The sequence below is a fragment of the Odontesthes bonariensis genome, chromosome 18 (assembly GCF_027942865.1).
Source record: "Odontesthes bonariensis isolate fOdoBon6 chromosome 18, fOdoBon6.hap1, whole genome shotgun sequence".
NCBI lineage: Eukaryota > Metazoa > Chordata > Actinopteri > Atheriniformes > Atherinopsidae > Odontesthes > Odontesthes bonariensis.
The window spans coordinates 22,028,338-22,056,071 of record NC_134523.1 but is presented as its reverse complement, the minus strand read 5'-3'; the positions used below and the strand labels follow the sequence as shown (position 1 = coordinate 22,056,071).

The 27,734-nt window shown below is 38.3% G+C and overlaps 6 gene segments (V, D, J or C); 3 read left to right on the top strand and 3 right to left on the bottom strand.

The window, feature by feature from the left end:
- The first annotated feature begins 2,585 nt into the window (after positions 1 to 2,585).
- LOC142367348 (Ig kappa-b4 chain C region-like) lies at positions 2,586 to 4,943 on the top strand. The segment is given in 3 exon segments: positions 2,586 to 2,636; positions 3,684 to 3,798; positions 4,483 to 4,943. Coding segments are annotated over 3 exon segments (489 nt in total).
- A 932-nt stretch (positions 4,944 to 5,875) lies between these two features.
- LOC142367684 (Ig kappa chain V region 3368-like) lies at positions 5,876 to 6,334 on the bottom strand. The segment is given in 2 exon segments: positions 5,876 to 6,183; positions 6,283 to 6,334. Coding segments are annotated over 2 exon segments (360 nt in total).
- Positions 6,335 to 9,015: 2,681 nt separating this feature from the next.
- Positions 9,016 to 10,604, top strand: LOC142367347 (Ig kappa-b4 chain C region-like). The segment is given in 2 exon segments: positions 9,016 to 9,175; positions 10,125 to 10,604. Coding segments are annotated over 2 exon segments (489 nt in total).
- Positions 10,605 to 13,821: 3,217 nt separating this feature from the next.
- On the top strand, positions 13,822 to 17,696 carry LOC142367346 (Ig kappa-b4 chain C region-like). The segment is given in 2 exon segments: positions 13,822 to 13,927; positions 17,368 to 17,696. Coding segments are annotated over 2 exon segments (435 nt in total).
- A 4,161-nt stretch (positions 17,697 to 21,857) lies between these two features.
- LOC142367855 (Ig kappa chain V region 3368-like) lies at positions 21,858 to 22,422 on the bottom strand. The segment is given in 2 exon segments: positions 21,858 to 22,165; positions 22,371 to 22,422. Coding segments are annotated over 2 exon segments (360 nt in total).
- Positions 22,423 to 23,821: 1,399 nt separating this feature from the next.
- Positions 23,822 to 24,312, bottom strand: LOC142367345 (Ig kappa chain V region 3368-like). The segment is given in 2 exon segments: positions 23,822 to 24,153; positions 24,261 to 24,312. Coding segments are annotated over 2 exon segments (384 nt in total).
- Positions 24,313 to 27,734: the final 3,422 nt, after the last annotated feature.

Sequence of the window (27,734 nt, the reverse complement as noted above, 5' to 3'; positions counted from 1 at the left end):
AGCTAACCAAGTTTAAATGAAGCGCCCCAAATGCCAGCATCCAATTGCGAGCAGCAGCTGATTACCCATTGAGCGCAGCTGGTTGTGGACAGCCATAAGGGTTGGGTCGGCGTCAGCCAATAGGCAAAGGGTGCGTTGACTAACGTGGTCTGCCAGAACTAACGCGGTGCTACATTTCTTCTGCTCGTGTCTCAATGTGACCTTTAAAGTGCATCAATAGATATTTGTAAGCAGCCACAATAAAGACTGTAGTGAGCTGATCTGACAACATTCCCTCTGGAAATGCTCTGACTGACTCCAACAGGGAGAATTTATACAAGTATTTACCCAAAACTTCTTCATACTTAGTTTAATGTGCTGGTAATGTTTGAGGAAGAACTTCTTTAGTTTTTTAGTTTTCTTTCTGTCTAAAACTGTCATAGATTTCACGAAAATTTAATGAGGAAAAACAAATAAACAAAAGAAAAAAGATATGTTGTATGGAACTATTTTCATGTTTGGTATCAACTCATGAATTTAAAGGGATAGTTCGCCTCTTTTGACATGAAGCTGTATGACATCCCATACTAGCAATATTGTTTATGAACATTTTCTTACCCCCTACTGGGTCCTGTGAGCCGAGTTCCGGCCTCGTTTTGGCGTTGACGAAAGTAGTCTGGCTAGTTAGCTGGTGTTTAAAAAATAAAGCGTTTTGCTTCTCAAAACAGTATGCGTTCAAAAGAGTAATACATTTGCATCACAAAATCGTTGTGCAGGAAAACGTCAGACCTCAAAATCGCTTGGCGCTATTTTCTCTCCCTCGTATCACTGGTGTTTAAAAAAGATAGAAATTGTGCAAATAGTTTCTCTCACATGCTCCTTTGCTTGTGTTCTATCATAATAGTTTTCGATGTGTATACATATATATATATATAATGATATACATATATGTCTGCAGAAACTATTAGAGTAATCAAAGCTTCAATTGTTTAAAATCATTGTCAAATTGAGCTTTTTTAGAAAACTACAACAAGATAAATGTTTTTAAAATCTTATGGTATTGAGAGAATTATGCAGAATTCTTCTTGACTATTAAATCGCTGATAATTAGGATTTTGATTTTAAATGTATTTTCACTTTTTTTTTTAATACACATAGTTGAGACAGTTGAGATGCACAATTAACCTGAGGTCAAAGGTCATGGGAGTAGTATATTTCATGAACTGTCACTAATTACTCCTTAATGTTTTTATATATAAATCTAAAAGAAAAATAAGATTAATATGGATTTTGACTTGATGAGATGGATGAATTAATCTTTAACTCTTTAATAACCTCTAATGTGTGTGTCCTCAGTGAACTGTATCAGTCTCTGCAGCTGTCGGTTCAGTTTTTGTTCAGTCTGACTGAGGGAGGTTTTTGTACGGCTGTTTTTCACTGTGTGAACGAATACAGACTGTTGCTGTCATGGTGACTCTGACAGTAATAAACTGCAGCATCTTCAGCCTGAACTCCACTGATGGTCAGAGTGAAGTCAGAGTTTGATCCACTGCCTGTAAAACGACCTGGAGTCCCTGATGCTCTGCTGCTAGTATAGTAAATGAGCAGTTTAGGAGTATCTCCATCTCTCTGTTGGTACCAGGCTAAACAGTGGTTGCTGTTATAAACATAAACATTCTGACTGGTTTTACATGTGATGGTGACGGAGCCTCCCACAGCAGAGCTCACTGCTCCAGGCTGAGTCACTGTGACCTGACCTCTGGACTCTGAGGATACAGAGACAAAAACATAAAGCAGCTTCATGCTTTTGTCGGCTTCATTTCAGAGGGACGGATGTTCATAGAGGAGAGGAGTTTGATTCTCTGGACTTTACCTGTGAAGCAGCAGCAGAGGAGAGTCCAGATGAGGACGCAGATCAAAGTCATGTTTCTGATGAGGAGGATTTCTGTGGCTTCTGGTGTCATGAAGGTCAGCTGTCAGTCATCCAGTGTTCAACTCTCAGGACTATAAACTGTCCCAGAGCACTGGAGCATGGTGCTGCTGATGCAAAGTGGCTCTCTATGGAAATGCTCTGACTGACTCCAACAGGGAGTTGGAACTTTCTGATGATGCTGATTATCAATAGAGTTCATTAAGATTAATCAGATCCTTGTCACGTTCAATCATATATGTTTGTTTCATTAAATCTATAAAATCTAAATTTGAAGTCATTGCTCATAATTCACAAACACCAAAATCATCTATTTAAAAAGTTTCATCTTCCTCAATAAGACATCTTCTCATAATTCTAAAATTGAAAAAATTTAGAATTATGACTATAAACTCTCCCAGAGCACTGGAGCATGGTGCTGCTGATGCAAAGTGACTCTCTATAGAAATGCTCTGACTGACTCCAACAGGGAGTTGGAACTCTCTGATCATGATTATTATAAATAGATAAATAACGTGTTTATAAGTCAAGTGTAATGGACTTAGGGACTAAAGGAGTGATGGACCTGTCCAAGGTGTACCCCGCCTAACGACCAATGACAGCTGGGATAGGCTCCAGCCACCTGAGACCCTGGATTGGATAAAGCAGCTATAAAAAATGATGAATGGATTAAAAGATGTGTATCTTCATCTCCCAAATGATTAAAAAGTGTAACGCAGAGGAAAAGGTAAACACAATGATAAACATGCCTTTTTCCTCTTGCTGGTATGAAACTGAACATTTCTTTTTATTTTATGAATAGTTGGTCAATGGAAATGCTGAAAATCAATACATTTTTTAATTGTTTCTGTTAAACAAAGGTTCAAACTTATGGGGTTTGTGCTTTTAGGGCCCAGTCAACACACAACAGATACATTTGACCTCATCATAATGGAGGAAAATGTTTTGCACATGTTTTACAACGCATGATGCCAACATATAACCATGTTTTTATTCACATCTCACCCAAACATTCTACAACACAGAGCAAAGTTGAAAGGTGAAAAGCACTTGGACAATAACGCCACCCTACACCTCTTCCCACCTCCATAAAAACATTTCTGAACATGTAAAAGATGTGCTGTGTTATATCTGTGGAATTTTCACACAAGACAAAATGTAAGTATGTTAAACTTTATTCAGACAACCATAAGAATATAATGTTCTCGAAGCACTGAAAATATAGTGATGTTACTATAAAGGAGCTGAAAGTAGCCTTTATAGAGAAAACACTTTGCTCTGTGGAAAGATTTCTTGTTCTGGAGTGAGTCTCTTGAGTCTTTAGACACTTTAGCTTTAATCCTGTTTGAAACATCCCCCTCTAGGATTTCATCCTTATTTTGTAGCAGAGAATATAATTTAGGGTTGATAAAATAATGATTCATTTATATAATGACTGAGTTAGGGTATGTCTGGTCTTATCAGTGGATCAATAGCTTTAATGTGCTACTGATTCAAAATATTTATCAGTATCAGTATCTTTTTTTATTTGTTTATTAATGTGATCAGAATATCTCACTTCTGATAAAAATATTTAGCAGGACAGCAATGAATAAGTCTTTTTTCATAACTCGAGGAATATTTTTACACTTTTGAGTGATATGTAAAAATATTGATCCACATGTAAAAATCTGATTTGTTGCTCTGTGTTATTTTCAGTTTTAATACGATAAAGTTTGATGAGAGGAAATTGTTCAAAAATAAAAAAAATGTTTGGTGAGTTTGTTTGTTTCAGAGTCAGAAAGCCGTGAGCCGTGTCTCTGTGCAGTCAGAGGTTTTTGTACGGCGGCTCAATGACTTTGTATCACTGTGGTACACGTTCGGTGGAGGAACCAGACTGGATGTTGGAAGTAAGTTTATATTGTTTTTATAGAAAAATACAATATTTTATATTTGAGGAATTATTTGAATGTCTTAAACTGAGTAAAATATGTTTATTCATCATTTTAAACTATTTCAGGATTCATAGTTTTACTTATCTTTGTGGAAGTCGTCAGATCAGCTTTGATGATATTTTTCTACGTTTATGTCAAACTGTATTTCAGAAGCTTTAAAGTCCAAAGACTAAATTTGACCAATGAGTGGTTTCAATTTTAAATTCTCTACTAGAATAATGTCATATGTGAAATTTAATTTGAAATAGTTTGCAGTGTTTTATCAAATAATGACTACGCTCCATCTGAAGAACATTTAATGTTAGAACTGGTCTTCAGAAAATTCTTTTAACTGATGTATATTTTCACTTTTGAGAATGTTGAAGTAAAACTTATAATGTCACATGTGTTTGTTTTACATCCCGTACAGTTTCAGATATTTCTGGTAAAACTATGAGATGATTTTCTGTCTCTGCTGAGAGGTTTCTTAAAGGGAAGTGAAACAATGTGTTAGTCAGTGACTGATGGAGCAGAAATTACATGTGACAGAAACTTCTACAAGTGGAAAGTCAACTCTCTCACACTAAAGGTGTCCAACTGTCTGCTGTTTGATTGACACTTTTATGGTTGCTGTCCTCTGACCTGACTGGTGTTTCCTAGGTGATACCCGTCCCACCCTGACGGTGTTCCCCCCCTCCACAGAGGGGCTGCAGAAGGGCAAGGCCACCCTCATGTGTCTGGCCAACAAGGGCTTCCCCTCAGACTGGAGTCTGTCCTGGAAGGTGGACGGCAGCAGCAGCAGCTTGGATCAGAGCACGAGCCGCTTTGTGCTGCAGAAGGACGGCCTCTACAGCTGGAGCAGCACCCTGAGGCTCCCTGCAGACCTGTGGGAGAAGGCCAGCTCTGTGACCTGTGAGGCCATCCAGGGCTGCCAGACTCCAGTCTCAGAGACAGTGAGGAGAGACCGGTGTTCCCAGTCCTGACCTGACTCACTGGGACTCTGATACTGATTCTGTTCTGTTCCTGCTCTCAGTCTTTTTGCTTTAAAAGTCTTACTGATTTCATCTTAAAGGTGTTTCTTGCTTCTGTTCGTTTGAAATAATAAAAACAAATCAAACTTGTATTTTTACTTCTTTTTCATGACATTTGAACCTTACAGCACTAAAATAAGTTAGATAGATTATCTCAGTCCAAAAGGAGACTCTAAATATCACACTACTTTGATAGAGATTGTTCTATCTAATTTTCTTTGGTTGTTAGGAAATATCTACAGGGCAGGATTACTGTTCCAGCAACACATCATCAGTCCGGTAAAACAAACCTGTCTCAGCACCATCTAACAGACCAGGATGGAGACTGAGGCCCAAATATAGTCAAACTTTAATTAACATTGACAGTAACAATGACTCTCACTTATATCAGGTCTTGAAACAGATCCATGTCCAACATTTCATGTATGAAGTTTTACCTAAAAGGTATCTTGATGATGATTTTACTCTAAAATGTGAAATTAAAATGTTTAACTTCTAATGTAGAATATTTTTGATTAAATGAATAAACATGAATCTGATTTTTTTTCAGAGCAAATAAGAAAATACATAAAGATTCATATTGAAAAGAAGAAGACGGTATCGTCTGGATCTACTATCAGCAAAATGTTTACACTCTTATTTATATGCTTCAATTAATGTTGATAGCATGTTAAAGAATAAACAAATTGAAAAAAAATTAATCAAACTCATATCACAAATATGCACCTGATTTCATATACTTCTGCATTAAAATTAGACAGTGGATTTATCTCATTAACAACATTTAGTTTGTCTCAGTTTCATCATTAACAGTGATGATATAATAATGGAAAATACACCAAGTATTTTTTCTGCAATGAGACACGGTGTATTAAATAATTTGTTAAGAATGTGAGTTGATGTGATGTTTTGTGACAGTATTCTGTTACATAAACATATTTACTCTATTTAAAAGCCTCTGCTGTAGTGTAGCTGTGGATCAGTTCCTCTGCAGCTGACTGAGGTTTTTGTACGATGTTGTTTCACTGTGTGAACGGGAAGCTGTAACGCTGCTGACAGTAATAAACTCCTGCATCTTCAGACTGAACTCCACTGATGCTCAGAGTGAAGTCAGTTCCAGAATAACTTCCGCTGAAACGATCAGAAACTCCAGACCAACGGGAATTACCATCATGAATTAGGAGCTTAGGAGCATCTCCAGGTTTTTGAAGATACCAGTTGACATCATCGCTAACACCTGAACTGGCTTTACATTTCATAGAGACAGTCTGTCCTGGAGCAGCAGACTGAGATCCAGGAGTCTGAGTCAGGATGATTTCTGCTGATGAACCTGGAAAAAGAGGAGATGAATTATTGCAACAAATCTAACTGGAAGAAAAACCGTCAGTTTAAAAACAGAGAATGATGATAAATGCTGCTCATTTCTCACCCTGAACAAGGAGCCCCAGGGTGGTCAGCAGCAGAGTCAGTGACATCATCATCATTTTGCTGCTGGTGTGTCAGTGTCTCTGAAAGCTCTGGACAGCCACTGATCAACACTGACCTCTTAACATCTGGGAGCAGAGAGGCAGGACACATATGCAAACACACAGAGTCAGTCAGCTGGAGCTGTCCTCTACATGTCAGGATGTTTCCTGCTCTCTGCTGAGATTATTACTCCACATTCTTTTAGTATTCTACTTAAAATGATATTTTTCAAAATGGTTTGTGTTTTTAGTATTTTGGCTATTTTCATTCTGACTTAAAAGTTAGACCTGAACATTTGGGATCAAAGCATACAGCCCACTTAGAAGCTGTTCAGAGGGTTTCAGTTAAACTGAATTTTCATTCATATCAGTCATCATGCATAATTCTTGATGTATGTAGTATAATCTGAATATCCATCATTCAGACACAAATCTCCAAATGCTGAAGAACTTCTTCACACAGAAATTTCCAAAACTTCATCTGATTTAAGAAATTTCAGTTTACAAGGTCAAAATAAACACATTTAAATGATTTTTTTTGTACATTTGGTTTGTCTTTTAAAGAGAATCTGCCATTGCATGTTTTTCTATTATTATGTAACCTCTTGTTATCAGAAGAATCCCTGCTGCCATATGATGATGTACTAATCAGACAATAGATCAATGAAATTCACAGTGAATGCCTTTAACTCTGGTCAGGACACCAGTTTTATAACAACAGGTGACAATGAAACACTGACTGTTATTTCAGAGTGATAAGACAGTGTCTCTGTTTAACTGTATGACATAAAACAGCTTGGACCTTATGTTTAAAAAATTATTTAAAAAAGATAGAAATTGTGCAAATAGTTTCCCTCACATGTGCTCCTTTGCTTGTGTTCTATCATAATAGCTTCCAATGCATATATGTATACATACACATTTTTTTTTAAAATCATTGTCAAGTTGAGCTTTTTTAGATAACCAGAACTAGAAAAAAGTTATAGAAATCTGAGAGGATCTGCAGATTTCTTCTTGACAATTAAATCGCTGATAATTAGGATTTTAATTTTAAATGTATTTTCACTTTTTTTTTAATACACATAGTTGAGACAGTTGAGATGCACAATTAACCTGAGGTCAAAGGTCATGGGAGTAGTATATTTCATGAACTGTCACTCATTGACTCCTCTTTGCTTTTATATATAAATCTATCTGAAAAATAAGATTAATATGGATTTTGACTGGATGTGATGGATGAATTAACCTTTAACTGTTTAATAACCTCTAATGTGTGTGTCCTCAGTGAACTGTATCAGTCTCTGCAGCTGTCGGTTCAGTTTCTGTTCAGGCTGACTGAGGGAGGTTTTTGTACGACTGTTTTTCACTGTGTGAACACCCACTGACTGTTTATATGGTGTTGACTCTGACAGTAATAAACTGCAGCATCTTCAGCCTGAACTCCACTGATGGTCAGAGTGAAGTCAGAGTTTGATCCACTGCCTGTAAAACGATCTGGAGTCCCTGATGCTCTGCTGCTAGCAAAGTAAATGAGCAGTTTAGGAGTTTCTCCATCTCTCTGTTGGTACCAGGCTACAAGGTGGTAGCTATTCCAAACATGTACCCTCTGACTGGTTTTACATGTGATGGTGACGGAGCCTCCCACAGCAGAGCTCACTGCTCCAGGCTGAGTCACTGTGACCTGACCTCTGGACTCTGAGGATACAGAGACAAAAACATAAAGCAGCTTCATGCTTTTGTCGGCTTCATTTCAGAGGGACGGATGTTCATAGAGGAGAGGAGTTTGATTCTCTGGACTTTACCTGTGAAGCAGCAGCAAAGGAGAGTCCAGATGAGGACGCAGATCAAAGTCATGTTTCTGATGAGGAGGATTTCTGTGGCTTCTGGTGTCATGAAGGTCAGCTGTCAGTCATCCAGTGTTCAACTCTCAGGACTATAAACTCTCCCAGAGCACTGGAGCATGGTGCTGCTGATGCAAAGTGGCTCTCTATGGAAATGCTCTGACTCACTCCAACAGGGAGTTGTCTTATCAATCAGGATATTGATAAGAAACTTTACAGTGTTTTCCTGAATGAATCTTTTTTTGGGGGATTTTCTTTTTTATCGTCAAAATTAAAAACCTTCATAATTTGTTGTTATTTTTTTCATTGATCAACAATTGTTAATAATCCTGCTCAATATTTCTCTGATGGACTCTACAATGGATCTGGCTGCACGGCAGAATCTTTCAGTGCTTTACCAGTTTATCTGTACACATGTTGTTAAATATGTCTGTCATTTACATTCATAAATGTATTATTTTATAATGAATTGAAATATCCTGTTTATTGCTGAATGTGTAAAACACTTTGACATTAACTTTGTATTTCTCAAACATTTAAAAAGTTCTGCAGTTTGTTTGTTTCAGAGTCAGAGAGTCGTGTCGAACAAAACGTAGAACCCAGAAATACTGCAACACTGAGAGAAGCTGAAAAGTGAAACACACTTGGACTATAACACCATCCTTCACCCCTTCCTGTCTCCTTATCAGCATTTATGAACATGTTCAACATGAGCTCTATTGCATTTCTGACAATTTCATCGAATAAAGATATATGCATGTTTAAGTACAACATTTTGGGTTAATTAATGAGATTTGTTAACAGCGTCTCTTATTAGTTCATTCATGGGGTCATAATATCTCACCTTCTGTAAAAATGTTTTATAAGACGCCATCAAATGAGTCCATCTTTATTTTGTTTGTCTCAGAGTCAGAGAGCCGTGTCTCTGTGCAGTCAGAGGTTTTTGTACGGCGGCTCAATGAGTTTGTATCACTGTGGGACACGTTCGGTGGAGGAACCAGACTGACAGTTAACTGTAAGTACATTTTACTCTCCTAATAACCTGAAATTTATAGCTCCTTCTTTATTTTTTATTTCATAACCAGAAAACTGTTCATTTATGAAAAATATATGAATAAATGTAGTTTATATGATTGCAGTAATTGCTGATGAGTGAGTGAGACGATATATTCGGACACACTCAAAAGTCTTCTCTCTGTTACTCAGGAAATTTTAAGCTTCTGAAAACTGGTGACGACTGAAAATAATTCTTACATGTTACATGAACAATAATTCGTGAACAAAGTTAACAAGTTGAATGTTATTCTCAAACGCTTTAGTTTTTCTCTCCACACTTAATATCTGTGTGAATGAACATTTCACAGGGACTAATTCTGTGTCATTGTTAACAATTTAGTCAAAATTCTGAGCCATGCTGATCTGGGCTGCACTTTTATCTAACAGCAACATTTCAGCAGGAGAAAAGTGATGCATTACTGTGTGAGGGATATTGATTCATGTAATTTCTTTACCAAGGTTGTTTTATGATGCAAAAAACAAGAAAATACTACGAGAGAAATGACTGTAAATGAGAAAATTACTGTTTTTTTCACGTAATTTTGCAGTCGCTAAAGTTAAAAGCAGGAGAGGGTAGAAATGATAGATTTATATAAACGTGTCGAAATGATTTGTGAAATGAATGAAAAACTTGTTTTTGATGTAAACAGGTGATACATGACATGAAGGCTGACGATCTGGTTTGAAAATTGCATTCATGATTTTAGATTGTACCACACTGACTGAAATAAAACTGAAAACATCTGAGGAGCAAAAAGCCTTAAACTTTTTTATATTTAGTACTGAAACCTGTCTGTTGCTGTGGTTCTGCATTGAAGCCTGTCTGTTGCCGTAGTTACCGAGCTCAGAGAAGGAAGTGAAATATTAAAAAGCTGCTGCCTCTCAACATGTATCCTCTCTTTCTCCAGTGGGTCAGGTCCCTCCCACCCTGACAGTGTTGCCCCCCTCCACTGAAGAGCTGCAGCAGGGGAAGGCCACACTTGTATGTCTGGCCAACAAGGGCTTCCCCTCAGACTGGAGTCTGTCCTGGAAGGTGGACGGCAGCAGCAGCATCAGCTGGGAGCAGAAAAGGAGCCCCGGGCTGCTGCAGAAGGACGGCCACTACATCTGGAGCAGCACCCTGAGGCTCCCTGCAGACCAGTGGGAGAAGGCCAGCTCTGTGACCTGTGAGGCCAAACAGGGCTCCCAGACTCCAGTCTTACAGACACTGAGGAGAGACCAGTGTTCCCAGTCCTGATCCCACTCATTGGGACTCAGATATTGAAGTTACCGTTTTTTCTTTCAGTCTTTACTTTTCAACACGGTCTCTGTCTCTTTTCTACAGTAACCATTTCATGTCTTCATCATCTTTTAATACTTTAATTGTTCTCATTGATTTTTATAACTGAGATTTCCCTGATTAAAAAAAAAGCCTTTTCATCAAAACAAATGTTTTCATTTATGTTTTAATAAAAGAAACAATGACCCCACCAGTTCCATAAAATCCACAGACATACCTAAAAAAAATATATTTATTTAGATTAAAAAAATACTGAACAACGTGAGAAAGTGCCACACAAGGGGGGGTAGGGTTCCAATATTAAAATATTGGACAGTGACACCAGCAAATGATTACACTGTTGAGAAATTAAAAGGCACTAAAAAGTATGGATTCACAGTTCACTTTATTTGCACTAAAACCAAATAAAAGGCAAAAGCTAAAAAAACAATAAAATGTCTCAACTAGCAATAATAAAAAGCCATATGTTAAAACCATTAACATATAACAAATAAAAAGGGAATAAAAGAAAGAGGTAGAAGACTAAAAATGGATAAAAATGCAGCAGTCCAAGGGTCACAGAGTCTTTGAATAGTCTTCAAAGTCCAGAGTTGCGCCGTCAATATCAAGTGGGCGGGTCCGTGGAGTTCTCGTCTTTCTGTTTACTCAGCCGATCCTCTCGCTCTGCGTAGTCACGGCCCACCACTGCACCTCAAAGCACAACAAGGAGTACTTAATATCCAGCAACGGAAAAGAGAGAACAAACGCATGTAACGCTTAAGAGGGAGTAGGTACTTCCCTTTAGCCAATTTCACACAGGCGTTGTGGTGATTTCTGGTCCGATCCACCTCGCCGCCGTCCTAGAAGACTCCTGTCCCGTAGCTGCGTAGCTGACGTCAGGCTCCTGTCTTCTTCATCCCGGCACCAGCGATCGCGAACCTCGCCGCCGTCCTAGAAGACTCCTATCCCGTAGCTGCGTAGCTGACGTCAGGCTCCTGTCTTCTTCTTCCCGGCACCAGCGATCGCGAACCTCGCCGCCGTCCTAGAAGACTCCTATCCCGTAGCTGCGTAGCTGACGTCAGGCTTCTGTCTTCTTCTTCCCGGCACCAGCGATCGCGAACCTTTATCCTCCCGTTCTTGTTTCTCCCTCGTTATTCCTTCAGTCCTGCTGCAATCGTCCTTTCTCAGTGTTGGCTCCCGTTGCCGTTGCTGCTGTCCTTCCTTCCTCTCTTTCCTTGTTGGTTCCCCTGTGCCAGTTACCCCCGGTTCCCCCTTTACCGGGCCTACAGGCCGTCCCTTCCCTTCTTCCTCTGTTCTCCTCTTCCTTTGTTTTTCCCTCTTTTACTGTGTCCAACCTCCCACCTTATATGCCGTCTGAATCCGTGAGCGCACCTGATATCCATTTCCCAATCACTGGTGCTCCTCTGCACAAGCCAGTGAGACAGGGTGAGGGTGTGGCAGATCAAATGCTTTCAGTCGATTTATAAAAGTCCAACAGAATAAAGGCATGCAAAGTGTTCATCACACATCATGCAACACAAAATAATCTTAAAAGTCATATGCCGCATGCTTTAAAACGACACTAAAATACATATAAAAACATGATAAAAAGCCTTGATCCACCAGTTGACAAAAGCAATTATGAGCTCATTACATACAGTGTTTGTTTCAATAGAAAAACCCAGAATGGTCATTTAAATTCAGCCATGATAGAAATGACTTAATCCAATGTTCCAACTTTTTGTGAGTTTGTAACTTGATGTAAACCTTGTAGTTAGCAAGCTGATTGTTCTGTTGAAGAATTTCAATCAAAACATCTTAAATATGATAAAAGAAGCATGTCAGTAGGAGAATTTGTGCTGAAAAATGTAGATAAAAATCCACACACTGTAGGAACTGTGAGTAAAGCTAAAATGCCTCACAGAAACATGCTACTGTAGGATCCTAAACAGTACATTCTGATTGGTTTACAACATCAGAGTATAATTATCATCAGTGATCTCTATATAAAGGCTGATTCATGTCTTTAGTGTAAACAATCTCACAGAAACATCTAATGTGTTCTTAAACTCTTCCACAGTCCTGGAACAATGTTCTTCACACTCATTTAAGAATCTGTTGGTCGGCTGTTCCCTGATGTGATGATGATCTAATCTCCAGGTCAAAAGGGACAAATGGAGCATCGCGTTAGTTCTGGCAGACCACGTAGTCAACGCGCCCTTTGCCTATTGGCTGACGCCGACCCAACCCTTATGGCCAGCTGCGCTCAATGGGTAATCAACTGATGCTCGCAATTGGATGCTGGCATTTGGGGCTCTTCATTTAAACTTGGTTTGCTGTCACTGCTTTTTTTTGCTCTCTGCTTGCACCCACCACCTCCCCTGCTCCACCGAATTCTCATTGCCAAACAATGTCATACTGTTGTCATTGTTGCTTGCTCTGTTCTAGGGGGTTTGTTGCCTGTACAGCAAATGGAAGGCACTCCACCTGAGGATGCTGCTGTTCCCTGTCTTGGCTTCCATGGAGCTCATGGAAAAGTCGGGAACTTCCTCCGAACAGAGCCATACCGCCAAACACAATTGTATGCATTCAGAATAAGCTTCTGAAATTCATCTCTGTTCTCGTCTCGTTTTGACGAGAGTGGTTCTGACAGAAACGCATTTAACTACAGAGGAAGATTACATGAGAATAAAACAATTACAGCATTTCTTCTGCTCGTGTCTCAATGTGACCTTTAAACTGCATCAATAGATATTTGTAAGCAGCCACAATAAAGACTGTAGTGAGCTGATCTGACAACATTCCCTCTGGAAATGCTCTGACTGACTCCAACAGGGAGAATTTATACAAGTATTTACCCAAAACTTCTTCATACTTAGTTTAAAGTGCTGGTAAAGTTTGAGGAAGAACTTCTGTAGTTTTTTAGTTTCCTAAAGGAAAAAGGTTTTCTCTGAGGAAAAACAAATAAACAAAAGAAAAAAAAAACATGTTGTTTGGAACTATTTTCATGTTTGGTATCTTCTTAAACTAAAGAAGTCCCATTTTGTCACACTCTGAACTGGAAACAGTTATTCATACATTTATTTCATCACAACCTGATTATTGTAACTCTTTGTTCGCTTGTCGAAGCAAAAACACCTGGGAACATCTGTAGATTGTTCATAACGCTGCCGCTTCGAACTGAGCCGTCTACACACTCACATGTCACACCTTTGAAAATTAAGATTAAGATTTTTATTGTCATGTAGATACAGGATATACACAAAAATATTCCTTCACATTTAACACATCCAGGTTGGCACCTGTTGAACACACACATGCACGGTGTCACACACTCATGGAGACATATGCCTTATACACTGGGGCGGCAGCCATTCACAGCACCCAGGGAGCTATACTGTCAGCCCTCCAGCTGTCAGTTGACCAAGGTTTTGAACGGTGAGATCCAGAACGGTGAGAGTGGGAACTGACCTGCCAACCCTCTGGTTACTGGATGATCCACTCTAACCACTGAGCCACGGCGGCCTGGTTCATCTGCACTGGCTCCCCACCAACTTCAGAGTCCACTTTAAGGCATTCATTTTTACTTTTAGAGCTCTGCATGGACAAGCAGCTGTACGTCAGAGATCATTTACATTCATACATCCCCAGTAGGTCCCTGAGGTCGTGTGATCAGAGCCTGCTAACTGTGCATCATACAGGTGTGGGAACTAAAGGAGACAGAGCTTTTGCAGCAGTGGCCTCCAGACTTTGGAACTCTTTCCCGCTGAGACTGGATAATCTCTTTTAAACAGGAGCTGGAAACTCATCTTTTTAAACTTCCCTTTGGTTAACTATTGCTTCTTCATCTTGAAAGGTGCTTATATAAATAAAGTTTCACTTAACCTATTTAAATGTAAAGAAAGTGTTTTGGGAGGAAATGCTCAGAGGAACAGGAACTTCAATTTCTTGTTGATACACTTCACTTCATGTAATGACTTGGTGTTTTAAGTATTAACTGAATGGAGCACCAGCTTCTGTATGAAGACAAATTATTCAGAACCTAACTGAGTTATTACTAAGTTATGTTAAGAAAAAGATATCTGAAAGTTTTAAAACCTCCTTTGTATTGATTTCCAAATATCCAACATAAAATAAATCAGCAGAACAAAGAAAAGGAAAGAGATGCCTAAACCTATGTTGAAATGATCAAGGCTATGAAGTTATTTGACTTCAAATTCTTCATTTTTACTCGGCTGTATTTGGATGCATTCAGTATTTAATTTTTCCAAGAAATGTTTTAAACCTCAAAGGGTTAAATAAATGAAAGCATGCTGAGAGATGGTTTATTTACGGAAAAATGTGAAAAGTAGTTATGTGCTTCTATTAATAAAGAAAGAGAGTGTGAAAGTTAGGATTCTTTTGTGTGTTTGAGTGTGTGTGTCCTCAGTGAACTGTATCAGTCTCTGCAGCTGTCGGTTCAGTTTCTGTTCAGTCTGACTGAGGGAGGTTTTTGTATGACTGTTTTTCACTGTGTGAACGAATACTGACTGTTGATGTTGTGTCTGGCCTTACAGTAATAAACTGCAGCATCTTCAGTCTCGATTCCATTGATAGTGAGCATAAATTCAGTGTTTGATTTACTACCTGTAAAACGATCTGGAGTACCACCTATCCGGTTTACTGCCCAATAAATCATTAATTTAGGTTTTTCTCCATGCTTCTGTTGGTACCACTCAACAGAGTCACCATTAATGACATTCTTATTAGTAGTACATGTGATGGTGACGGAGCCTCCCACAGCAGAGCTCACTGCTCCAGGCTGAGTCACTGTGACCTGACCTCTGGACTCTGAGGATACAGAGACAAAAACATAAAGCAGCTTCATGCTTTTGTCGGCTTCATTTCAGAGGGACGGATGTTCATAGAGGAGAGGAGTTTGATTCTCTGGACTTTACCTGTGAAGCAGCAGCAGAGGAGAGTCCAGATGAGGACGCAGATCAAAGTCATGTTTCTGATGAGGAGGATTTCTGTGGCTTCTGGTGTCATGAAGGTCAGCTGTCAGTCATCCAGTGTTCAACTCTCAGGACTATAAACTCTCCCAGAGCACTGGAGCATGGTGCTGCTGATGCAAAGTGGCTCTCTATGGAAATGCTCTGACTGACTCCAACAGGGAGTTGTCTTATCAATCAGGATATTGATCAGAAACTTTACAGTGCTTTACCAGTTTATCTGTACACATGTTCTTAAATATGTCTGTCATTTACATACATAAATGTATTATTTTATAATGAATTGAAATATCCTGTTTATTGCTGAATGTGTAAAGCACTTTGACATTAACTTTGTATTTCTCAAACATTTAAAAAGTTCTGCAGTTTGTTTGTTTCAGAGTCAGAGAGTCGTGTCGAACAAAACGTAGAACCCAGAAATACTGCAACACTGAGAGAAGCTGAAAAGTGAAAAACACTTGGACTATAACACCATCCTTCACCCCTTCCTGTCTCCTTATCAGCATTTATGAACACGTTCAACATGAGCTTTATAGCATTTGTGACAATTTCATCTAATAAAGATATATGCATGTTTAAGTACAACATTTTGGGTTAATTAATGAGATTTGTTATCAGCGTCTCTTATTAGTTCATTCATGGGGTCATAATATCTCTCCTTCTGTAAAAATGTTTCATAAGACGGCATCAAATGAGTCCATCTTTATTTTCACAAACGTAAAAATACTAAATATATAAAAATCTGATGTGAGACATTTGTTGCTCTGTGTTTTCTTCAGTTCCTATTTGAGCTAAAATTCTAGAAAACACAAAAATTTTTGGTGAGTTTGTTTGTCTCAGAGTCAGAGAGCCGTGTCTCTGTGCAGTCAGAGGTTTTTGTACGGCGGCTCAATGAGTTTGTATCACTGTGGTACACGTTCGGTGGAGGAACCAGACTGACAGTTAACTGTAAGTACATTTTACTCTCCTAATAACCTGAAATTTATAGCTTCTTCTTTATTTTTCATTTCGTAACCAGAAAACTGTTCATTTATGAAAAATATATGAATAAATGTAGTTTATATAATTGCAGTAATTGTTGATGAGTGAGTGAGACGATATATTCGGACACACTCAAAAGTCTTCTCTCTGTTACTCAGGAAATTTTAAGCTTCTGAAAACTGGTGACGCCTGAAAATAATTCTTACATGTTACATGAACAGTAATTCGTAAACAAAGTTAACAAGTTGAAGGTTATTCTTAAACGCTTTAGTTATTCTCTCCACACTTAATATCTGTGTGAATGAACATTTCACAGGGACTAATTCTGTGTCATTGATAACAATTTAGTCAAAATTCTGAGCCATGCTGATCTGGGCTGCACTTTTATCTAACAGCATATAAACATTTCAGCTGGAGAAAAGTGATGCATTACTGTATGAGGGATATTGATTCATGTAATTCCTTTAAAAAGGTTGTTTTACGATGCAAAATAACAGAAAATACTGTGAGAGAAATGACTGTAAAGGAGGAAAATCCTGTTTTTTCCACGTAATTTTGCAGTCGCTAAAGTCAGAAGCAGGAGAGGGTAGAAATGATAGATTTATATAAACGTGTCGAAATGATTTGTGAAATGAATGAAAAACATGTTTTTGATGTAAACAGGTGATACATGACATAAAGGCTGACGATCTGGTTTGAAAATTGCATTCATGATTTTAGATTGTACCACACTGACTGAAATAAAACTGAAAACATCTGAGGAGCAAAAAGCCTTAAACCTTTTTATATTTAGTACTGAAACCTGTCTGTTGCTGTGGTTCAGCAGTGAAGCCTGTCTGTTGCCGTAGTTACCGAGCTCAGAGAAGGAAGTGAGATATTAAAAAGCTGCTGCCTCTCAACATGTATCCTCTCTTTCTCCAGTGGGTCAGGTCCCTCCCACCCTGACAGTGTTGCACCCCTCCACTGAAGAGCTGCAGCAGGGGAAGGCCACACTTGTATGTCTGGCCAACAAGGGCTTCCCCTCAGACTGGAGTCTGTCCTGGAAGGTGGACGGCAGCAGCAGCATCAGCTGGGAGCAGAAAAGGAGCCCCGGGCTGCTGCAGAAGGACGGCCACTACATCTGGAGCAGCACCCTGAGGCTCCCTGCAGACCAGTGGGAGAAGGTGGGCTCTGTGACCTGTGAGGCCAAACAGGGCTCCCAGACTCCAGTCTTACAGACACTGAGGAGAGACCAGTGTTCCCAGTCCTGATCCCACTCATTGGGACTCAGATATTGAAGTTACTGTTTTTTCTTTCAGTCTTTACTTTTCAACACGGTCTCTGTCTCTTTTCTACAGTAACCATTTCATGTCTTCATCATCTTTTAATACCGTAATTGTTCTCATTGATTTTTATAACTGAGATTTCCCTGATTAAATAAAAAGCCTTTTCATCAAAACAAATGTTTTCGTTTGTGTTTTAATGAAATAAACAATGACCCCACCAGTTCCATAAAATCCACAGACATACCTAATAAAATATATTTATTTATTTAGATAAATAGCTGAACAACGTGAGAAAGGAATTATGAGCTCATGTCATACAGAGTTTGTTTTAATAGAACAACCCAGAATGGCCATTTAAATTCAGCCATGATAGAAATGACTTAATCTAATGTTCCAACTTTTTGTGAATTTGTAACTCGATGAAAACCTTGTAGTTAACAAGCTGATTGTTCTGTTGAAGAATTTCAATCAAAACATCTTAAATATGATAAAAGAAGCATGTCAGTAGGAGAAACATTTGTGCTGAAATATGTAGATAAAAATCCACACACTGTAGGAACTGTGAGTAAAGCTAAAATGCCTCACAGAAACATGCTACTGTAGGATCCTGAACAGAACATTCTGATTGGTTTACAACATCAGAGTATAATTATCATCAGTGATCTCTATATAAAGGCTGATTCATGTCTTTAGTGTAAACAATCTCACAGAAACATCTAATGTGTTCTTAAACTCTTCCACAGTCCTGGAACAATGTTCTTCACACTCATTTAAGAATCTGTTGGTCGGCTGTTCCCTGATGTGATGATGATCTAATCTCCAGGTCAAAAGGGACAAACGCATTTAACTACAGAGGAAGATTACATGAGAATAAAACAATTACAGCATTTCTTCTGCTCGTGTCTCAATGTGACCTTTAAACTGCATCAATAGATATTTGTAAGCAGCCACAATAAAGACTGTAGTGAGCTGATCTGACAACATTCCCTCTGGAAATGCTCTGACTAACTCCAACAGGGAGAATTCATACAAGTATTTACCCAAAACTTCTTCATACTTAGTTTAAAGTGCTGGAAATGTTTGAGGAAGAACTTCTTTAGTTTTTTAGTTTTCTTTCAGTCTAAAACTGTCGTAGATTTCAACGAAATTTAATGAGGAAAAACAAAAGAAAAAAGAAGAAAAGATATGTTGTATGGAACTATTTTCATGTTTGGTATCAAATCATGAATTTAACACATCTTTTTTTGAGTTTGTTTCAAATCAACAGAGCGAATTTGGTGTCAAAGGTTGTGCTAGTTTTATTTAACTGCCACACAATAGCTCCTCTTTGCTTTTTTAGCAAATCTGAAAGAAAAAATTGATTGTAATAGATTTTGATATGATGTGATGGATAACAGAACCTTCAGAAACTTAATTACATTTAAGCTATGTGTGTGTCTTCAGAGAAATGTAAAGATAGTTAAACTAATGGATGGTGCAAAGTGTGATGGTTAAAATAATATTTAAAATGCTCCATAAAATGTGTGTCCTCAGTGAACTGTATCAGTCTCTGCAGCTGTCGGTTCAGTTTCTGTTCAGTCTGACTGAGGGAGGTTTTTGTACGACTGTTTTTCACTGTGTGAATCGCTCATATCTGCTTACATCAAATTCCCCTGTACAGTAATAAACTGCAGCATCTTCAGCCTGAACTCCACTGATGGTCAGAGTGAAGTCAGAGTTTGATCCACTGCCTGTAAAACGACCTGGAGTCCCTGATGCTCTGCTGCTAGTATAGTAAATGAGCAGTTTAGGAGTTTCTCCATCTCTCTGTTGGTACCAGGCTAAATGGACTGAGTCATAAACATCCTGACTGGTTTTACATGTGATGGTGACGGAGCCTCCCACAGCAGAGCTCACTGCTCCAGGCTGAGTCACTGTGACCTGACCTCTGGACTCTGAGGACACAGAGACAAAAACATAAAGCAGCTTCATGCTTTTGTCGGCTTCATTTCAGAGGGACGGATGTTCATAGAGGAGAGGAGTTTGATTCTCTGGACTTTACCTGTGAAGCAGCAGCAGAGGAGAGTCCAGATGAGGACGCAGATCAAAGTCATGTTTCTGATGAGGAGGATTTCTGTGGCTTCTGGTGTCATGAAGGTCAGCTGTCAGTCATCCAGTGTTCAACTCTCAGGACTATAAACTCTCCCAGAGCACTGGAGCATGGTGCTGCTGATGCAAAGTGGCTCTCTATGGAAATGCTCTGACTCACTCCAACATTTCTTATCATCAAGAAATTAATCAGAATGTAAATTACTTCTTTAAATGACTGACTCCATCAGGGAGTTGGAACTCTCTGATGATGCTGGTTATCAATAGAGTTCATTAAGATATTAATCAGATCCTTGTCACGTTCCATCATGTATGTTTGTTTCATTAAATCTATAAAATCTAAATTTGAAGTCATTGCTCATAATTCACAAACACCAAAATCATCTATTTAAAAAGTTTTATCTTCCTCAATAAGACATCTTCTCATAATTCTAACATTGAACAAATTTTATTGTAGAATTGTTTAAGGCTCCGGTTCATTTCTGTTTTTAAAGTGTTTTAAATATAGTCGTGATTTCCTTTATTTATTTGATGAATTTATGGAGCATTTTGACACAAACTTCTTGATCATTAACTGAAATGATCTTTTGCATTGTTTGTTCCAAAGACATTTCTCTCTACTGTCAGAGTTTTTGTAGAGCTGATCAGTAATTATTCATCATTGTGGCTGAATCAGACTGAAATCTAACTGTCAGTACATGTGAATCATTGAACAACCAAACTGATCATTTTTCTTTTATTTGATATATTTAAAAAAAGCTATTTCACATGACTGCATACTGTTTGATCAGGTATTAGTTTATCTTTCAACAGAATAAAAGATGTGTTTGATGAAAACTTAACTGTAATATTTTGTTAAGTTTAATAATGAGTTTCTAATTTCTGTTATGATGGATGAAAACATGTTGTGAATAAAACTGAACAAAAGTTCTGTTTCTTCATATTAAGGTTTGAGAACAGTTTTGTATTCGTGGGAAAACATGATTTACATAATCATTTAACCTGTGTTATTGGTTTGAATGATTCTAATTCGTAGTCCAGTGGTGAACAGCTTTTATTCTAAATGAACAAATATAAGAAAAATAACTCAACATTGGAGTCTTTGCTGTTTTATAAATTCTAAAAAATAATGAATATCAACAATCTGTCGGACACATTACTGTAATCTGCAGACTTTGCAGGTTTAAGTTCTCTCTGATGTTCTGTTACATTCTTCTCATTATTAAGCCTGTAAAGTTACTCACACAACAGTGTTGTTAGTATCACTTTGTACGCTGTCAGTAATCTCTGATGTCAACTCTGGTGAAAGATTTATCACAATGAACAGGACTGGAGTTCTTATGAGTAAATTTGATCGGTTTCAACAGCACGAAGGCTCACATTACTGTTAATAAGAGATCAGACTACTTTTTTACAACTCTGTGTGGCATATATCAAATTAAATATCACTGTAATTGATAATGTGATAAGCAGCAGAGTTTTATTCAAATATTTACATGAATATGCTCTAGCATTTAAAACAGATGAGAAATTGTGTTCATGATGTTTTTGCCTAAATTATTTCACTACTTTATCTTCATTTCTGAAACCTGTCTGTTGCTGCGGTTCAGCAGTGATGCTCATCTGTTGTCATGGTAACTGAGGTGATAGAGGGAAGTGAAACCCTGAGGAAGAGTTTCACCTAAACTCTGTAATGTATCCTCTGTCTCTGCAGTGTGTGAGGTCCCTCTTTCCCAGATGGTGCTGCCCCCCTCTGGAAAGCAGCTGCAGATGGTGGAGCCCACCATCGTATGTCTGGCCAACAAGGGCTTCCCCTCAGACTGGAGTCTGTTCAGGAAGGTGGGAAGATTATTCACGCTGCAAGTTTGGTGTTTTCTTCTGATTTTTGGCAAATTACTGTTTTTTACCATAAAAACATCATATTTGAAGACAAATTCTGAAAGTTATATGATTGTGATACATTAGAAATGATCAACTAATCAAATAGATTTTTCTTCTCAGCAGCTCTTCATTCATTTCACTTCCTCTCCAGCTGTGAGGTTTTTGTACGACGTTGTATCACTGTGTGAATGGCCAGCTGTTACACTGCTGACAGTAATAAACTCCTGCATCTTCAGGCTGAGCTCCGCTCACTGTTAGAGTGAAGTCAGTTCCAGATCCACTTCCACTGAAACGACCTGAAACTCCAGACTGGAGACTTGTAGCATAGTAGATCAAGAGTTTTGGAGATTCTCCATCCTTCTGGAGGTACCAGTTGAGGCATGTGCCAACACTTGAACTGGCTTTACATCTGATAGAGACAGTTTGACCTGGAGCAGCAGACTGAGATCCCAGAGTCTGAGTCAGGACTTTTTCTCCTGATGAGCCTGAAATTATGAAGAAGACAAAAGTTATTGAGAGAAGTCCAGCCTCATGAAAGAAGATCCAATAAGAAGAGGATAATTTCTTTCAAATGGAGAACAGATAAAAAATATTGATTTTTCTTGTTTCAGTGTTTCTCCATCACAGCAGAACATCATTGGGATGAACCTGCTTTTAACCTGAAGCAAAGTTCTCAGAAGAGAGTCTCACCCTGAACAAGGAGCCCCAGGGTGCTCAGCAGCAGAGTCAGTGACATCATCATCATTGTGCTGCTGGTGTGTCAGTGTCTCTGAAAGGTCTGGACAGCCACTGATCAACACTGACCTCTTAACATCTGGGAGCAGAGAGGCAGGACACATATGCAAACACACAGAGTCAGTCAGCTGGAGCTGTCCTCTACATGTCAGGATGTTTCCTCCTCTCTGCTGAAATTATTACTCCACATTCTTTTAGTTTTCTACTTAAAATGATCTTTTTCACAATGGTTTGTGTTTTTAGTATTTTGGGTCCTTTCAGTCTGACTTAAAAGGTAAACCTGAACATTTTGGATCAAAGCATACAGCCCACTTAGAAGCTGTTCAGAGGGTTTGAGTTAAACACTCTGTAATGAATCTTCATTCATATCAGTCATCATGCATCATTCATTATATATGTAGTCTATCTTCCAATACTAAGGAACTTCTTCATCTTACTGAAATTTCCAAAATGTCATCTTATTCAAGAAATTTCAGTTTACAAGGTCAAAATAAACTTGTTTAAATGTATTTTTTGTATATTTGGTTTGTCTTTTAAAGAGAATCTGCCATTGCATGTTCTTCTATTATTATGTAATCTCTTGTTATCAGAAGAATCCCTGCTGTCATATGTTGATGTACTAATCAGGCAATAGATCAATGAAATTCACAGTGAATGCCTTTAACTCTGGTCAGGACACCAGTTTTATAACAACAGGTGGCATTGAAACACTGACTGTTATTTCAGAGTGATAAGACAGTGTTTCTGTTTAACTGTATGACATAAAACAGCTTGGACCTGGTGTTTAAAAAATTATTTAACAAAGATAGAAATTGTGTCAAATAGTTTCCCTCACATGTGCTCCTTTGCTTGTGTTCTATTATAATAGTTTTCAATGCATATATGTATACAGTATATACATATATATATATATAGTTATATACATATAGTTATATATGTCTGCAGAAAATATTTGTGTAATCAAAGCTTACATTTTTTTTAAATCATTGTCAAGTTGAGCTTTTCTATAGAACTAGATAAAAGTTATAGAAATCTGAGAGGATGTGCAGATTTCTTCTTGACAATTGAATCGCTGATAATAAGGATTTTAATTTTAAATGTATTTTCACTTTTTTTTTAATACACATAGTTGAGACAGTTGAGATGCACAATTGTCCTGAGGTCAAAGGTCATGAGAGTAGTATGTTTCATGAATTGTCACTCATTGACTCCTCTTTGCTTTAATATGTAAATCTATCAGATAAATAAGATTCATATGGATTTTGACTGGATGTGATGGATGAATTAACTTTTAACTGTTTAATAACCTCTAATGTGTGTGTCCTCAGTGAACTGTATCAGTCTCTGCAGCTGTCGGTTCAGTTTCTGTTCAGGCTGACTGAGGGAGGTTTTTGTACGACTGTTTTTCACTGTGTGAACACCCACTGGCTGTTGATGTTATGATCACTCTGACAGTAATAAACTGCAGCATCTTCAGCCTGAACTCCACTGATGGTCAGAGTGAAGTCAGAGTTTGATCCACTGCCTGTAAAACGACCTGGAGTCCCTGATGCTCTGCTGCTAGCAGAGTAAAAGAGCAGTTTAGGAGTTTCTCCATCTCTCTGTTGGTACCAGGCTAAAAAGTGGCCGTTGCTGTTAACATAAACATTCTGACTGGTTTTACATGTGATGGTGACGGAGCCTCCCACAGCAGAGCTCACTGCTCCAGGCTGAGTCACTGTGACCTGACCTCTGGACTCTGAGGATACAGAGACAAAAACATAAAGCAGCTTCATGCTTTTGTCGGCTTCATTTCAGAGGGACGGATGTTCATAGAGGAGAGGAGTTTGATTCTCTGGACTTTACCTGTGAAGCAGCAGAAGAGGAGAGTCCAGATGAGGACGCAGATCAAAGTCATGTTTCTGATGAGGAGGATTTCTGTGGCTTCTGGTGTCATGAAGGTCAGCTGTCAGTCATCCAGTGTTCAACTCTCAGGACTATAAACTCTCCCAGAGCACTGGAGCATGGTGCTGCTGATGCAAAGTGGCTCTCTATGGAAATGCTCTGACTGACTCCAACATTTCTTATCATCAAGAAATTGATTAGACACTGTAAATGATTTCTTTAAAGGTTTCTGTTCTAATTACTTATTCATTTATTTTTTGTCAATTTGGAAATAAGTAATATATAATTTCAATTAAATGCTGTTTTTTTTTATTTGAAATGTTTCAACAAATGTTAGATTTTATGTTTAAGGATTAAAAGCCAATTCATACAAGTATTCACTGAAAACTTCTTTATTCCTATTTTATCATACTTAAATATTATGTGTACGGCTTGTTTCATTCTAAGAATGTAACAGATTTCATATGAAAAAATTGTAAAAGCAAAATGAACCAAAAGAAAAAAACTCAAGTTATGTCTTGTATGGAACTTCTTTCTCCTTTAGTATGATTTTTGGTTTCAGTCCTGACTACCAGGAAAAAGAATTATCTTAATATCACAATTTTATCATCTTTCCAAATTGTTTGGGAGGCAATGAGTATAATGCAAACATTTAAAAAAATATATATATAAAGATATCACTTGTCCACTACAGTATAAATTAGAATTTTATACATGTGAAACTAAACCACGATAACAATCAATAAATTCAATGAAAATATCTATTTCAACATAAGAACTGGCAGTCAGTCTCATACTGAAGCCACGCATCGGTGATCCCCAGAGTCCTAAGGCTCACTGCCATAGGCAGAGGATGCCATGACCACTGGCTTATTGTCAAACCACTTAATGACAGCAAGTTCAGGAGGACTTCGTCTGACCACCATCTCAGATGCCCCTCTTCCTTTCTTTTTGATGGCCTTCTCCCCTGTAATATTGCACTCCTTTGGAATTCTGTTGATCACAAGGGTTCAGATTCCTGACACTCCCTTTGCCATCAGACGGTCCAGGAGGTTGACGGTCGTAAAGAACCTGTCAAAGAACAGGTGTGTTCCTTTGGGAACGGATTGGACCAGATGGAGGACAGCTTGTTCTCCAATGCCCTGTCCCTCTGTGACTCTGAAGGTGGTCTTGCCTTGGTAGGCCACAAAATCTGAGACCATACCAGTTGGTGTGGTGAAGACAAACTCTTTCAGTCCAGTTGGGTATGGTTTGCCCCTAACATACTGCCCAACAGGGCAGCGGCCAGTAAATGGAATCATTTGCTCATCAGTGGGCAAATGTCTTGGCAGACTTAAACATCCTTGCCTCATTTAGTCTCGGAGAGGCCTGACTTTCCACAGGAGATCTTTGCTTTTGTCCTCATCAGACACGTCAAGGTCATTGATAATCTTAATGGAATTTCTTAGTTTGTAGAACTGATTTCTGGTCATGGATTCTGCTACTATTTGAACTCTGGTGTGTGAGGCCCGATACATCTGAATGTTTGGATAACCGAGGCTAACCTTTCTCGATCTTCCTCATCAGACAACTCAAAATCTGAGTTTACTGGAACGATCTGCAGGAAAATTCTCTCTGCCTCTGTGAGTGAATCCCTTCCATCTTTTGTTAAAAAATCCAGAACAAAATGGATAAAATAACCACAAATGTCCACTACAGAGGACATTTTTTAAACGATGAAACTTTTCAATAAAATATTGTTAAATTATTCTAGAAAGTGATATAAATAGAGATCTACCAGTAAATTAGACTATCTGAATCTTTCATATCTTGCCAGAGTGTTTATTATTTAGTAAAATAAATGATCATCAGTCTAAAACGTTGATGAATATAAAGATGATTTAAGTCATGAATTGTAAATATTAAATACAATAATACACAGCGTTATTATGTGTTCTATGTTCATATATTTTTATTTGATATCAACTCATGAACTCATCATTGTTTTGTTGAGTAACTTTGTTTGTCTCAGAGTCAGAGAGCCGTGTCTCTGTGCAGTCAGAGGTTTTTGTACGGCGGCTCAATGAGTTATCACTGTGGAACACGTTCGGTGGAGGAACCAGACTGGATGTTGGAAGTAAGTTCAATTAAAGCTGCTTTTAGTTGCTGCTTCTTTTTTTCTGTTTTGTTGTAGTTTTTTCTCTGTTCTGCATGTTAAGACGAGAAAAAAAAGAAGAAGTTATTTTTCAAATACTATTTTGCTAAAATATAATCTCATGATTTCGATCCAAATTTTTAAAAAACTTGTTACGTTGGTCAAAGGAAATAAAGTAAAATGTAGTTTTTGGGTTTAATGATTTATTCTTCAGGGCTTTTTGGTTTAGTTCAGTGTGACAGAGTCAGAGAGCCGTGTCTCTGTGCAGTCAGAGGTTTTTGTACGGCGGTTCAATGAGTTTGTATCACTGTGGTGCACTTTTGGTGGAGGAACCAGACTGGATGTTGGAAGTAAGTTTATATAACATTACAAATTCAACAGGATGTTGTCAATTAGTCTTTAAAATGTCTTAATTCTAATGTTGAAGGATAAAAAATCTGTCTTTTTCCAATAGTTTCAGTTTTCATATATTTGAGTCTGCTCTTCTGTCATGTAGTTGAAGTGAGACCTGAGTCAAAATGTTAGAACAACTTTCATTTTAGACATAAATTCAAACCGTTTGATGTGAAGGAAAGATGAAGCGTGTAACTTCTTAGGATAGTTTTCAGGTTTCCAACACCATAACTGTTGTCTCTTATACGGTTTGCTTAGAGTTTGAAACCATTTGAAGAATTATCTGAATTCTGGTTCATGTTTACTTGAAACTTGTTTGATTGTTCTCACTTAATTTTTCTATTATTCAGTTTTCAACTAAATACTGCATGTGAAATGTTAAGATTGTTGAATACCAGGAAACATGCTTTAGTGATGTTTTAGGACTTCTTTGACATTTTAATTGAAAATGTGTGATTATTCTGTCTTTGCTGACATGCATGAGAGGTTTCTGATAGGGAAGTGAAACAAGGTGTGAGAGACTGTTGGAGCAGAAGAAAACTTGTGACTGAAACTCCTTAAAGGAGAAAATCTTCTTTCTCAGAGTAAAGGTGTTCAAGTGTCTGGTGTTTGACAGCTGTATGGCTTCTGTGCTCTAAGCTGATTGGTGTCTCCTAGGTGACGCCCCTCCCACCCTGACAATGTTAACCCCTTCCAGTGAAGAGCTGAAGAAAGGGAAGGCCACTTTAATGTGTCTGGCCAACAAGGGCTTCCCCTCAGACTGGAGTCTGTCCTGGAAGGTGGACGGCAGCAGCAGCAGCAGCCTGGAGGAGAGCAGGAGCCCCGGGGTGCTGCAGAAGGACGGCCTCTACAGCTGGAGCAGCACCCTGAGGCTCCCTGCAGACCTGTGGGAGAAGGCCAGCTCTGTG